This window comes from Lodderomyces elongisporus, chromosome 8 (genome assembly GCF_030384665.1).
Source record: "Lodderomyces elongisporus chromosome 8, complete sequence".
NCBI lineage: Eukaryota > Fungi > Ascomycota > Pichiomycetes > Serinales > Debaryomycetaceae > Lodderomyces > Lodderomyces elongisporus.
This window is the reverse complement of record NC_083680.1, coordinates 609,358-623,878: the sequence shown is the minus strand read 5'-3', so window position 1 is coordinate 623,878 and position 14,521 is coordinate 609,358. Positions and strand designations below refer to the sequence as shown.

At 36.4% G+C, this 14,521-nt stretch overlaps 7 protein-coding genes across 7 annotated transcripts; 5 read left to right on the top strand and 2 right to left on the bottom strand. All coding sequences in view use genetic code 12, as the record gives it.

Annotated features, from left to right (window-relative positions):
- Positions 1-11: 11 nt before the first annotated feature.
- PVL30_005573 (uncharacterized protein) lies at positions 12-1,484 on the bottom strand (the record flags this gene model as incomplete). Its single annotated transcript, XM_001523984.1, has 1 exon — positions 12-1,484. The coding sequence occupies one exon, from the start codon at positions 1,482-1,484 to the stop codon at positions 12-14; it is 1,473 nt and encodes a 490-aa protein (XP_001524034.2).
- Positions 1,485-1,953: 469 nt separating this feature from the next.
- Positions 1,954-3,765, top strand: MRH4 (RNA helicase; the record flags this gene model as incomplete). Its single annotated transcript, XM_001523983.2, has 1 exon — positions 1,954-3,765. The coding sequence occupies one exon, from the start codon at positions 1,954-1,956 to the stop codon at positions 3,763-3,765; it is 1,812 nt and encodes a 603-aa protein (XP_001524033.2).
- A 1,948-nt stretch (positions 3,766-5,713) lies between these two features.
- NPY1 (NADH pyrophosphatase) lies at positions 5,714-7,165 on the top strand (the record flags this gene model as incomplete). The annotated part of the gene is made up of 1 exon (XM_001523982.2): positions 5,714-7,165. The coding sequence occupies one exon, from the start codon at positions 5,714-5,716 to the stop codon at positions 7,163-7,165; it is 1,452 nt and encodes a 483-aa protein (XP_001524032.2).
- A 993-nt stretch (positions 7,166-8,158) lies between these two features.
- Positions 8,159-9,391, top strand: PVL30_005570 (uncharacterized protein; the record flags this gene model as incomplete). Its single annotated transcript, XM_001523981.2, has 1 exon — positions 8,159-9,391. One exon carries the CDS (start codon positions 8,159-8,161, stop codon positions 9,389-9,391), a length of 1,233 nt encoding a protein of 410 aa, XP_001524031.1.
- Positions 9,392-9,606: 215 nt separating this feature from the next.
- Positions 9,607-10,587, bottom strand: RPC34 (34-kDa subunit of RNA polymerase III (C); the record flags this gene model as incomplete). The annotated part of the gene is made up of 1 exon (XM_001523980.2): positions 9,607-10,587. The coding sequence occupies one exon, from the start codon at positions 10,585-10,587 to the stop codon at positions 9,607-9,609; it is 981 nt and encodes a 326-aa protein (XP_001524030.2).
- Positions 10,588-11,046: 459 nt separating this feature from the next.
- PVL30_005568 (uncharacterized protein) lies at positions 11,047-12,153 on the top strand (the record flags this gene model as incomplete). The annotated part of the gene is made up of 1 exon (XM_001523979.2): positions 11,047-12,153. One exon carries the CDS (start codon positions 11,047-11,049, stop codon positions 12,151-12,153), a length of 1,107 nt encoding a protein of 368 aa, XP_001524029.2.
- Positions 12,154-12,586: 433 nt separating this feature from the next.
- On the top strand, positions 12,587-13,648 carry ARG3 (ornithine carbamoyltransferase; the record flags this gene model as incomplete). The annotated part of the gene is made up of 1 exon (XM_001523978.2): positions 12,587-13,648. The coding sequence occupies one exon, from the start codon at positions 12,587-12,589 to the stop codon at positions 13,646-13,648; it is 1,062 nt and encodes a 353-aa protein (XP_001524028.2).
- Between the last annotated feature and the right edge of the window lie 873 nt (positions 13,649-14,521).

The following is a 14,521-nucleotide window of genomic DNA, read 5'->3' as shown; positions in this document are numbered from 1 at the left end:
TTACATTTCCTTTAATAGCTCAACATCAAATTCTTTACCAATCCATGAGGGTTACCCTGTGTCACAATAAAGTTCGATTGCACGAGCTTGTCAAATTGTTTTTCCGAATCGAAAATGGCTCTTCTAGCAGCTGCTTTGGCTTCTGCATCATTACCGTAATCTGGCTTACGGAAATCTTCCCTCACCAAAAGCACTTCTTGATCTCTCCAGAATGAAAGAAGCGAATGTGTTTCTTCCTTGGATAATCCTTGAACCTTGAATGGTTTGATTCCTCCATTCAGAGCTAATCTTTGGGAAAGCTCTAGATCCAATCTAGGTGGTTTCATGTACGCATCATACTCTTCTTCTGGGTAAACTGCAATGTGGGTGGTTTTTCTTTTTGGATGAAAGTCTGATGACTTGGCCAAGAGGACACCTCCTTTCTCGAAATTGAGTTCACCACTGGCAAACTTCAATATTGTGTCGGCCAATTCAAATTCTTGGATTTTGATCGGTACATAGTCAGGGGTGAAGTATGGTGTTGTGCCACAATCGGCCATAGCATTGAAATCGTCTACTGACAACACCACGGGGATTTTGGATGAGTTATCAATCAACTGCTGGATAAAGAACTGGAATGCATTGTTTGGTAAACCATCCTTCATTTCTCTGTTCTTTAATACATAATCGTGTAAGCTATCGCCTGCCTTCATACTGTGCTCAATCTTATTACTAACAAACCGCACATCCTTGGTCAACTTCATCTTTTTGAAAACCTCGGCATTGGTTTGGAAAGTTCTGTATAACCATCTCTTGGTAGCCATTGGTTGCTGCCATAAACCTAGTCTATTGTTCCTCACATAGTCAGATGTACCATTTCCAATTATTTCTGCAGAGTACAAGTGAAGAATCACGACATCATTATTGAATTTCTCCAAAGCTCCAGCAATTGTTTGGTTAACAAGGGTTGATTTTCCACAACCTTTTGGACCATCAAGATATACACGGTTTAATTTGGAGTTTTGATCCAAATTCTGAACAAATGTCTCATTGAGTTTCTTGGTATTTCCCGAGATTATCGAAGTCGGATGTCTAAACCTTTCGTGGTGTTGGTACTTCTTAAACGCTTTAAGATAATGCAATTTCTCCTCGGTAGGCTTTGAAAATTTGGTAACGGTTCCTACATCCAACTTCGAGCTGAAATCAGCAATTCCATTCAAAGGTGCCGCTGTTTTCTCAAAGTTTAACACAGATACTGCGTCTCTGAATTTTTTTGTGGTCAATGCTGTAGACTTGACGATTCTTTCTCTTTCAACAGTTCTCTTCATAACTTGCTTCTTCTTACCTTCTTTTTGCTTTCCGGCACTCAATGTAGGGGTAGTTGTGAAATTTCTCAGTACATTAAGCAGCAGCACCAGCACCAGCACCAAACCTACGGATGATGATACCGATGGTGCAAATGACACGCACTTAGGCCTATACAAAGCTGCTGCACCTCTCAACATTGTGCTATCGAATATATATATGAATATATATATGTATATATAATGTAAGTTAGATTGAATAAAGTGGGTCAGACACTGTTTACTGATAATCGCTTAGTCTCCTAATTAACGGATCCTGAAAAATTTTGAGTGCTTTGGTACAACCCGCGATTTGTCCCATACTGCACGCACTATCATTCACTGAAGAGCGTTGATTTTTTATTTGATGTTTTTTGTTTTTTGTTTTTTCGTATTTGAAGTACCAGAGGAAAAAAAAAAATTTTCTCTCTCTCTCTCTCTCTCTCTCTCTCTTCATTTTTTCTCGTTCCAGCATTCATTTAATAAAAGATGAGGTATTCATATCCTTGCAGCTCTCATTCTAATTCTTTTTCTTTTTCTCTTTTTTTTTACACTTCTTTTCACTCCTTTTCTTCTTCTTCTTCATTTTGTTATATTGTACAATACACTAAACATTGTCCAGTACAATCGAATGATTAGCACAGGATTGCCTCTGTTTACCTTATCAAAAATATGTCATAATTGTTTTTTCAAACAGACGAGATCGCTATCGCGATATTCGTCAAAGGATAAAGTGAAAGGAAGGCGCAGACTGCTGCCTAGACCTAATACCGAAAAATTCAATTCCGCTCGTAGTGGTGTTGGCGTTGGTGTTGGTAATGGAGCTGGTGCTGGTGCTCGTGTTGGTGTTGGTGCTGGTGCTGGTAGTGTTGCAGCAAAGGTATTTGAGTCTGGGAACTTTTCCCAATTGCATAATAATGGTTTGAGCAAACAAGCACAAACTGCTGGCCTTGATTTGAAACAGAAAATCACTAGTTTTGACCAACTAAAAGTTTTTCCATCTGTTAGAGAAGCAATGATCAAGGAGATCAAATCGCAATATAATCTCAAAGGGCCTCAGCATTCGTCAATTGATGATGTAGTGATTAAACCAACTCCAGTTCAAATTGCTGCCATCCGTAAGATTAATCAAACCAGAAAAATCAAAGTTGCCAAGAACTTGGATGAAATGTCTGAAGGTGAGCGAATACAAATTGAATTGCAAACCAAAAACGAAGAACAAAAGACCAAGATCTTTACTGTGGCTGCCGAAACCGGCTCGGGAAAGACATGGGCATATTTAGCCAATATCATGTCCAAGCTCAAGGAGGATGATTACAAATGGTTCAATCAAAGCCCGGAAGCCTACAATTCATTCAAAAGTTCCGAACAAGTTAGATCTGTTATACTTTTACCAACACATGAGTTGGTGGAGCAAGTATACGAAACTTTGAAAAGGGCCAATTCGTTTTTATTGGAGTATGAAAACGTGCCACTGCAGTATAAAGAGTTTCTAAATTTGCCAGAGCACCATACTTTGGGTTTATCTATAGCAAAACTATCTCATGGTGATGCTCCAATCAACGTGTATAAGCAATTACGAAATCGCGGTAAGATTGATATTTCGATCACTACACCGGGAAAGATTACAAGTTTTTCTAAACTTGAATCGATTGATCGTCCATTTAAGATCTTCAAGAGTATACGGTATTGTGTAATTGATGAAGCAGATACCTTGTTTGATGATTCTTTTTTGAAAGATACCACTGCAGTGGTGAAGAATTTTCCCAAGTTGCTTGATTTGATTTTGGTTTCTGCAACAATTCCCAAGGAGTTTGAAAAGACTTTGCTGCGGTTGTTTCCAGACCAAAAATCTCTTATTCGTGTTGCTACTCCTTCCCTTCACAAGATTTCGAAAAACATCAAGGTGATGACTTTGGATGCCGACTTGGCTCCCTATAATGGTTCCAAGACAAGATGCTTAGCGCAAGCCATCTACGCCATTTCAAAAGATGGTACTGAGCATAACCATGTTAAGCGTATCATCATCTTTGTCAATGAAAAAGCGGAAGTGGATGGTCTTGTTGATCTTTTGCAAAGCAAGTATCATATCAGAAGAGAAGATATATGTGGTATATCCGGATCTGTTAATGTTGGAGATCGTAAAGATTACATTGAACCATTTTTGAAACCAGCGCAGTTGTTGGAGGATGATGTTGACCAGAGTAAAATCAAGATATTGGTTACAACGGATTTGCTTGCTCGAGGAATGAACTTTATAGGAATCAAGAATGTGATACTCATGGGATTGCCAAAAAGCTCTGTTGAGCTCGTGCACAGATTGGGACGTACTGGAAGAATGAACCAACTGGGACGTGTTTTCATCATTGTTGATAAGAAGTCAAGGAAATCTTGGGTGAAGGGATTGGGGTCGGCAATTATGAAGGGTTCTAGAATTGGATAATTTTTATTTTTTTTTGCTAACTCCACTGTTGCATTTTCCTGCTGTTTTGTTATTGTTTTTTTTTTCATTTGACGAGGATTATCTTATCCTACAATAATTGGTATGTCATTTGCTTGTGAACTTTTGTTGTTGATTCATTTCGTGATGATATAAAAAGATAAATTTTTTTAGACGTTAGACTTCCTAATTTCCATTGAGGAGAATGTCTAAGATAGCTGACCTTAATTGAAGAGACAACGTTCATTTCATTGAAGCCACTGGGTATTCAGATGGGACAATTTACTAACAAGTATTAGGCCATTAACTTTGACATGATATTACCAATCAATTGTTGAATAACAGTATAGGTATGTTTTTACATTCTTTTTCTTTTTTGTTTACTTGTTTGCTTGCTTGCTTACATACAAAAATTTTCTATGGCTTTGTGCATAACGTATTATCCTTACTATCATGATGAAATACCAAACAGACCAATTTTAATGAACGCTTGACATCCTACATACATCGTGGGGATAAGTCTACTAATCTTATCTGAAATTTAGAAAGGAGATAAAATATGATTTATTGCACATTTCAATGAAGCTTTTACATTTACTTTTTGTTTTTGGAACAACCTACTAACAATATTTGCCTAGACTACTTTGTACATAAAATAAATGGGATTTTATAAATATTTTTTTTACCCAAATTATTGAATGGGAAAGAACACTTATCAGTTTTTTTTTAAATGTCTTTTTTTTTTTGTTTCGATTGTAGACAAAATCAATTTTGCTATTATTATTTTTTTTTTTGAGAACCCTGGGATTTCAACTTTATCCATCTGCCTTTATAATTTTTTTTTTGCATCCATGGCTTTTTGGACTATACGACCCAGGGAGATTAAAGTAAGAAAACAAGGAGAAGAAAGAAATTGACTCTCCAGGTTTTTCTTCATGTCGGTCATAACACTCGCGTGAAGAACCTTTTTTTTAAAAAAAATTTAGTCTGTGTTTTTCAGGTATTTTAAAATTGACCGATACATTAATCTCTTTTTTTAAAATATTTTGTATGAATCTTACGTAGATGGATGGGGTGGTTCAAGCTTATCATGCAATAAAAGATAAAGTTTTAAATGTTTAACCATCAAATTTTGGTAGAGAATGAGACGAATTTGTTGAATAAACTACAGAGGGAAAAAAAAAAGAAAGATAATATTGTACAATTTCTCATATCTCTGACTTTCACTAACTTGGCTCTATGAACGGTTTGTTCAAATGAGCATCTTCAAACAACTTTCAACAGATTCTTGAAAACTAGTAAAGGTAGGCAAAAGAAAGGTCCTTGTTCAATAAACAATGTCTTTTAATTTGCATTAGTGGAAGGGAAGATGGGAGAGAATTGAATCCACACACTGAGTGCCAATTGGCATCACCACTTCGAAAGATGACGTAAGCACATACAATTGTAGTAGAATGTTGCACCGTTTCTCCGCATAAAGCAAATAAAAATTTAAAAAAAAAAATATATATACTTAAAGATACCGACGGGAAGAATGAGTGGAGGGAGAGAAAGAACGAAAAACCGCACATGCACGAAGAGATAAGCCTTTAGGAAAATATGCGTCGACGATTCTTCCATATTTAATTACTAATCCAACTAGATTCTTTATAGGACATTTTTCATTTTATACCATCTTTCTGATTGTTGCAACGAAAAGAAGCCATCATCAACACAAAAAAAAAGGAGTATAAAACGAGTTTCGAGAAGTTTGATTCTTTTTTTTTCAATCCTTTAATTTCTTCGCTCTCAAATCATCAGTTGGTTTTGCTTTTTACTTTTTAGTTTTAATTTCGATTTTTCAAAAATTTTTTTTTTTTTGGTTCTAGTTTTCGTCCTGGTCCTGGTCTTGGTTTTCATTTGACTTTTCTTTGCTTCTAATTGCATGGCAAAACCGTCTTCACTAAGAACGATGTCACACTCAATTCATTCATCAATCAAGGATATTCAAAAGGATATGTACTTTGGCACCGAGGTGCTCAATCGTGTTTCATTTCTTCGTGAGGATAATGAGTTTATTTCAAAGTCTATTTTCCATCCAAGCACCAGGTTTATTTTTTTCAACAGACAGCAACCATTGGTATATCGTCAATACGGAACAAAACTTGCAACATTGACCAATGGCAATAACCAAATCAACATAGACGAGTTAACTCCAGGGGTTCACGATAAGTTGGGATACATGGGTAACACACAGTTTCTTTCTGGCGGATTATATGATAACATTCCAAACTGGAGAGATATCTTGAGTACATGGAATGAAGATAACAAGCACCATAACCCGGATTTGAGATCAGGTGAGAAGCCCGTTTTTTTGTTTATGGGACTTTTAGACGAGTCTATTGGGTTAGATATCAATACATTGAAGGGAGAAGAAGCTGAGGACAGCGATATTTCTAAACTTTCAAACGAAGACGGAGAGAAGTATTTGGATCATCAAGGAAGGTATCAAGGTATTGCATACTACGCAGTGGATGTCACCAAGAACCACGAACTCAGTAAACAATTGGTTGAGTTTGTTAACAACTCCATCAACGAGAAGGACAGGACAACTCTGACACCAGAGGAAAATGGCGTGTACTATACACATTCCAGAAAGCATTTCCTTTCCTTTGAGCACAAGGAGGCAAGCCTATACAGTCATGGTGCAATGTTTTTCAATTGGCTCAAGACCAACAAGTTTTGTCCTGGATGTGGCCATCCAACTATACCAATACATGCTGGAGGAAAATTGGTTTGTACCAATGAAGAAAAGACAAAACCAAGACACTCATCTACTGCGTCGTCTGCTAGCTCCACTGGTTCACCAGATAAGTTGGAACCGCGATTTGCCTGCCCTGTTCGGAGCGCAACAGTGTCAAACGTGCTGTTTCCACGTACTGATATGGCCATCATTTCCATTATCACCAACCGTGATAGAAGCAAGATCCTTTTGTCTCTTGGAAGGCGCCATGCTGCCACCAAGATGTATTCATGTACAGCAGGGTTTATGGAACCAAGTGAAACCGTTGAAGTAGCAACAAAGCGAGAGATTTGGGAGGAAACCGGTGTCACTTGTGATGAAGTGCAAATTGTGATGACTCAGCCTTGGCCATTTCCTTCCAATCTTATGATTGGGTGTATGGGTATCGTAGATTTCAATGACAAGAATGAAGTGATTCACTTGGGGCATGACAATGAGCTTTTGGATGCAAGATGGTTTGATGTGCTGTTTGTGCGAAAACTAGTGTACCCAGACGAAATCGAAGAAGAGGAAAAAGACTCCTTCAACCCCGAGGGGATCCTCATACCAATGTCGGAGTCTATAGCGTTTTCGTTGATCAAATTATGCGTCGATGAGGCAAAAAAGAAGCATAAACTCTGATTTTGATAAAAAGTGAAGGCTGATGATGGTTTGGACGATTTGCTAATTTTCTATTTTCATTTTTTTTTGAAAAGGCAAAGCCAAAATAAAAATACAACTTTATAGACAAATTTAGACTTATCTATAGACAAATTTATTAACAAATTCATAAACAATTTTATAAACAAAGCCACAAACATAGTTTTAGTTGACAAAAACATAATTATGAATTGGATACTTGGGGTGGCCCAACAGCATTAATTGTGCTCCATTTTTCATGGCCTACGAAATAAACATAAGGTGAATAGCTGGCACTAATTTTAATTATTGATTCTCCTCTTTCAGCGGGGTTAGCACCACGTGCTTTATACGGACCGAGAAAACATACCAAAAAAATTATTTTTGTTTTCTTTGAGACAAAAGAGAAAAAAACAAAAAAAAGAAACGGAGTTGTGACACAGAATAGCTATTATATGCAGTACCTACATCACCCTTTCGGTACCATCCACCAAGTTCCGCTATAAAAAAATAAAAATAGCCTCCACAGTTTTCTTTCCAGATCCTTCGTTTCGGTGGATTTGAACTAGAGCCGGAAACACACAAACACATACATACAGGTACTATGAAAGGTTATATGGTATATATTTCTATATATATATATATATATAAGCCTTGATCCTTTCATTTGAATAACTTTAACCATCTTGACTATCTATACTATTTGTTATTCATAATTTTGAAGTTTGATTTGTGAAGAGTTTTTTGGAGAAGTTTTGATTCCACTTTTCGTCCACTTTTCAACCACTTTTTTTTTCACCCAGCAATAAAAGCGTTCATTGATATTAATATTGGTATCGATATTGATTTCTGCTTTTTCTTATTTTTTTTTTGCTTTCCACCTTCGTTCTTAAGTTTGAGATTTCACGATTAATCAAGAGCTTGACGACCCATCCGTGTCAAATATTACAGCGGCAACTTTTAAAGTCTCACAATTTTTGCACTCGCTATTATAATATGACGTCATCACCTGTGCCATCTTCGCCCAGCTCTCCTGTTGTCGTTGGCCATAGAGGGTTCAAGAGCCAGTATACTGAGAACTCGTTGCTTGGGTTTGGCAAATGTTACGAATCCGGGGCTACAGTGATTGAAACCGACCTTTGGCTAGCTTCAGACGATGTGATTGTGATATCCCACGATGTAAACACAAAACGAGTGTTTGTTGACTCAAAAGGCAATGAGACAGATTATGTGATCCTTAAAACGCCATATGAACCAGTCTTGAAACATTTGCAAACTAAAGAAGGTCGATACCCTTTACTCAGCTTTGTTGATTTGCTTAAATGGTTTACAAAGTATGTCGAAGAGCATGGAGATAACGTTGAGGAAGGGAAATTAAAGATTCAGTTGGATATCAAAAAGTTTAACCCAACCAAAATTACCAAGTATATTGTGCAAGATTTGCTTTCGGTGAAAAACGATATCACTTGGTGGTTTGGCAGGATCCAGTTTGGTATTTGGGATCTCAAGTTTTTGAAATACTTGAACCAGGATGAGTTTTTTCAACGTGAGGAGTTGCGCAAAATTGACGAGGAAGGCTTTACTCAATTTGACATTTTCCATATAAGTCTTAATTGGCGCGATTCCATAAACTATATCAACTACAATGAGTATTTAGATGAAACAACACCAAAAAACAGAAAAGTTTTGAAGTTGACTGGGGTAAGTTTGATTTATGTATCGACATGGTCAACCGAATTTTTAACAAAATTTGTCCCCTTATTGAGAATACAGCACTTGAAGTTGTACTCATGGACAGTTAATAACAAGTTCCAGTATGAGTATTTGGCAAGAGTTGGGAAATTGGCTAAATTGGTAGAATATGGTATTATCAGCGATTATCCTGACGTGATTGTAGATATTAAACACCACTCAAGAGAAGGACAGGAAAATGTATCTAATGGTGAATACTTATCGGAGGAGGAGAGTCAACCATTGGTACTTAAGGATTACGAGAGCAGTCAGTACTTCAATGAAGATGGCGAGTTGAATATTGAATTGACATATTTCCAAAGAATGTTCCATTGGATATTTACAGTGGTTATGTCTTTGAATGGCTCTTCAAGAAACATTCGTACCGATGCACAAAAGTTTGGTGCAAAAGTCGACGATAGCAAAATTGAGCAGATTAAAATCAATCCATTTGCTTCAAAAATATTTCAAACTTGTCAAAAATACGGAGTGTTTTAAACCATTGTGATTCTTCACGCACACACACATACACATATATATATATATATATATATATATATATATTAATGTATGTATGTATATGTTAACATTAACTGAGGGATAAATAAAGCGGAATTTTTTATAGAATAGAGCAGAATAGAATAAAACACACAGATGTGCGTTTGAAAATCAAAGATTAATGTTTAATTTTCTATATGCTTTATGATTTTTGTTTATGCGTTGAGAAATGCATCAAGGTAGACGTAGTCTTGTTCATCAGCTTCTTCATCTTCAACTGAACCACTGCCACTACCGGCTATCCTGAAATCAAACAAGTTGAAACCCCTATTTTTATTCAAAAACTCCCATTCCTCTTCTGAAATCATACCTTTTAGTTCGTTCATATTCTTCATCATCCCTTGCTCAACAAGACTTTGTCTCGTTGCTTTGTACAATTCGCCTTTATCGTCATTACCGATTTGTTCAATCTTGTCATCATACACGAGCAAATTGCATAGTGACTGCACGTCATTCAACTCCAACTCGACTTGACTCACATTTGATGTGTTTAAAAACTCCATGATTTGATCCATGTTGGCACCAGGGGAGCTTGATGTATAATTGCATTGAAGAGGGTTGGTGTCATACATATCTGCTTTGGGGAATGTCTTGGCCACAACAAACCTCCATATGATGTGCGACACCGTGTCAATAAACTCGGTGTCTAGTTCGCTATCCGTAAACCATGGACCACCTGTAACTTCAAGACTTGGCTGGAGATTATACAACATGTAAATCTTTCTCGTCGGGTATTTCACACTTTTGATGGACTTGATATATCGCTGATTTTCTAAATTTTTCAAGCATTTGGCAACTATATGTTGGTGCAAGTTGGTCTTGGACTTTAATGTCTTTGTCCAGATTCCCTCACGACCCAGTGCTTCGATATGGGCATATATCATCGCTTCGTCTGTAGTCATATTAGCGACTTTTCGTGCATCATCAGCCGAGACGGCTTGAAACAAGAGCTCATCGCCCTTTTGGATAAGCTTGAGATATTTTGCCTGCACAAGCTCCTGTAAAAGTGACATTAGCTCAAGTTCCTTCTTTACATCTACCAACCCATGGCAGTCCGCCTGACTAAACTGTTTCGAGGCAGGTTGTTCTCGCATCTTAGCGATTAATATCTCCGCCTTTTCTGATACACCGGACATTATATTTGAATATTTAGTTTATCAATATTGAATAAGGTATGCAGAAAAAAAAAAAGGTATTGGAAATGACTCAAAATGATAAATTGGCAAAATGACAAAAAAGACAAAATAAGGAAATACAAAAAGAATGTGAAGTATTGGACTGGATGTAAAACTGGCTGGCGTGAGTATAGAGTTGATAATGTTTGTCTTGATGGTGGTGGTGATGATGGTGATGATGATGATGATCCATCCGCATATTATTTTTTTTTATATATATATATTTAAGTATATAAATTCTTTCTTTTTTTTTTCTCTCTTTTCTCTACCTTTTTTTACGGTTTTTAATAGTACTAACAATTAATGTACAAAAAAATATATTAACACATAATCAAGAGGAAAAAGTACACTATTGTCATATACGATTCTTCATACCTTTTGCAACCAACCAGATCATTTCATTGGATAGATTAAACAACTATGGATGATGAAGAATTGGGTGATCTTGATCTTCAATTGATGAAGCAGAAGCCCAAGTCTAAGTCAGCCAAACCTATATTTAAAAGAAAAAAGATAGAAAATTCTCTGAATGGACCACGATCACGTATCTTATTCAACGATATAAATAGCGAAACTGATGACCGAGATGTCAGTGAGATAATGAAAAAGGTAGAAGGAGAGTCAAGTTTACATACAGCACGAGGGCAAAGGCGTTCACCCACCATAGAAAGTAGAGCTCAATCTCAAGACGCATCTCGAAATCGAAAGCTACAGCAGGAGCAAGCACCCGAGTCTCATCAGGATGTAAATAAGCGACGACAGTTTTTATCTAGATACATGGCCACGACTAATGATGGCAACGACAATACTCTTCAGGATGATTTAGTTGAGCAGACGTTGACTGGAGAGGAAGCCTTAAAACTACTTGAAGATGAATATTCTGATGAAGATAATGTTGATAGCGACGGTGAAGCAGCCACTAAGCCAACCTCAATACCAAACATTTTACACAATACTCAATTGCCTTTTTCGTCAGCTACTAGAAAAATCATCCCACTGCACTCCAGTTTTGAACCACATGTCTCCAAACGACAGTTTTTAAAACAACTTGGTGAAGAATACAAAGACAAAAACAATTATGACGATGGTTCGGGAGATTTTGAACAGAATAACAATAACAACAATGCAGTTGGCGCAAAAGGCGGTGGCGGCGGCGGCGGCGACGATGATGACGACGACGACGACAGAAATTATAACAATCTCAACGACGAAGATATGGGCGTGTTAAAGTCACAAGGAATTGATTTCGATCGCAAATTTGACTGGGAGTTACAAAGTGAGAATGATGCTGAAAGTGGATCGGAAAGTGAATTAAAGCCTAGGACAAAGTCACGTTTTATAGTACCCGACGTGAAAATTCTTTCCGTTGATGAGCAAATTGCTAGGATTTCAAATCTATTGAATGAGGCTCACGAGAAAAAGGCTGAAATGGATAAGGAAAATTTGGAGATTATTAGACATAGGGAGGAAAACTTACGTGTAAGAGAGACCTTGTGTCAAAGATTGAGAGATATCAATCTTGACTAGTGAGTCAATGTCAATGTTATGTAAATGATTTGTACGTACTATTGTAGATAAATATTTTGATAAAATATTGTTAGTTACTCTGTATGAGTCAGGTTTTGCAAGTACTATGTGTTGCACAAAGATATCGGTATAGGTTGAGCGCGGGTAATGAATTTTTTTACTTGACTCATTTACCGGATCTGGCAAAAAGAAAAATTTTTTCTTCCTTCTTCAAATTGAAAATAATTTTTTTTTTTGGAACTATATAAAGAGGAGATCAGAGAATCACTTTTTTCTCAAAAGTTTGTTTCCCTTTCCTTCATTTTTTTCCTTTTCTTCTTTTCTCTTTTCTTCTTTTCTCTTTTTCTGTTTTCTTTCCATTCATATCACAGAGAAAACTTTATACATTTATAAACATATTGATAAACGATTATAGTATCCACAAGAATTCACAATGTCCGCCAAAACAGCATTGAAAACTAGACTTTTTTCCACAACCTCTACTTTGAGGGCATCTGCACAACCCACTACAGCCACCACCTCGGCATCTTCCTCGCCACGCCATTTGGTTAACATTTCACAATTGTCAAACGATGAGTTTAGCTCGCTTATCAACAAAGCACAAACATTAAAGTCGATATACAAGTCTGGCCTGCAACAGCAAATTGTTGAGAACCACCAAAAATTGTTGGGCAAATTAGTTGCATTACTCTTTTCCAAAAGATCTACTAGAACCAGGATAAGTACAGAAGGTGCTGCATCATTTTTTGGCGCTCAACCCATGTTTTTGGGTAAAGACGATATCCAACTTGGGGTCAATGAATCGATGTATGATACCACTAGAGTCATTAGCTCAATGACATCATGCATATTTGCTAGAGTGAATAAGCACCAGGATATCTTGGACTTGTGCAAGGACTCGAGTGTTCCTATTATCAATTCCTTGTGTGACAAGTACCACCCATTGCAAGCCATTGCTGATCTTTTGACCATTAAAGAAAAGTTTGGTGAGACCAAGGGGTTGAAATTGGCATGGGTAGGTGACGCCAATAATGTTATTAATGATTTGGCCATTGCATGTTTGAAACTCGGAATTAACGTGTCGGTATCGATTCCAGAGTCAATCAAGTTTGATCAAGAAGTAGAGTCAGATGCCAAAAGCTTAGCTGGCGAGCTAAATCTTAATTTTGAAATCGTGAATGACCCCAAAGAAGCAGTAAAGGATGCAAACATTGTGGTTACCGATACGTGGATCTCAATGGGTGAAGAAGCACAGAAGCAAGCTAAATTGAAACAATTTGAAGGGTATCAAATCACACAACAAATGGTTAAAGAAGGTGGAGTGAATTCCAACTGGATCTTTATGCACTGTTTACCTAGACACCAAGAAGAAGTTGCAGATGATGTATTCTACAGTGACAATTCTGTGGTATTCCAAGAAGCAGAAAATAGATTATATGCAGCAATGGCAGTCATTGAAGCATTTGTAATCAACAAAGGTGATTTACTAAAATAGAATGGTCTTTAATTTATATAAATCATGTTTTAACTATAGGTTTTCTTTTTCTTTTTCTTTTTCTTTAACTCTATTATTTTACTCTGTGTATCAACTGTACAAAGTAAGAAGGAAAACTAAAAAAGAAGAATTGACTTATCAATGTGTATAAGTTCTTTTTCATCATCATCTTTTTTTATTTGTTTCTCACAAAAAATGAATGCTACTGGTCTATTATGTTTGCTTTTGATATAATATGATGAAAGTCTCTTGAAAGAAGAAAAGAAGAAAAGAATAAGAAAAGAAGAAGCGAAGAAAAGAAGAAGAAAAGAGGAAGAACGAACATGTAGATCATCACCATCTATGACTCTGTTGAACAATATCCCGCTCCCCCCCCTCTCCACAATATCTATCTTTGCGCCTCTTGATACTTTCTTCGTTTAACGTATACTCTAATAATCCACATTAATAATATTCAACGCTACCTTGATTAGCCGCCAGCCGCTAGTACCTTCTTTTGTTGTTTTTTATTATTATTATTTTTTTTTTCAATAAATTGCTCTCGGATCTCCTTTATTTTAATTTTAATTTTTAATTTTTTATTTTTTATTTTTTATTTTTTGATTATCCAATCTCCACACTTCCACACTTCCACACACAATGCACAGCTTGCCAATTTAACGAACCACCATTTTTTTCATTCTAAAAAGAAAACAATGTATATATAAATATATAAATTACGTATATATCTTCAATCCAATTCCTCTTTTGACTCTTTACCTTTTTTTTCTTTTCTTTTTAACAATTTACCCCCCCTTTTTATTCTTACTTCACATACAACACAAGTCAAAAACGGAGAAAGGACAAGTCAAGAAAACAATTTCAATTAAATAG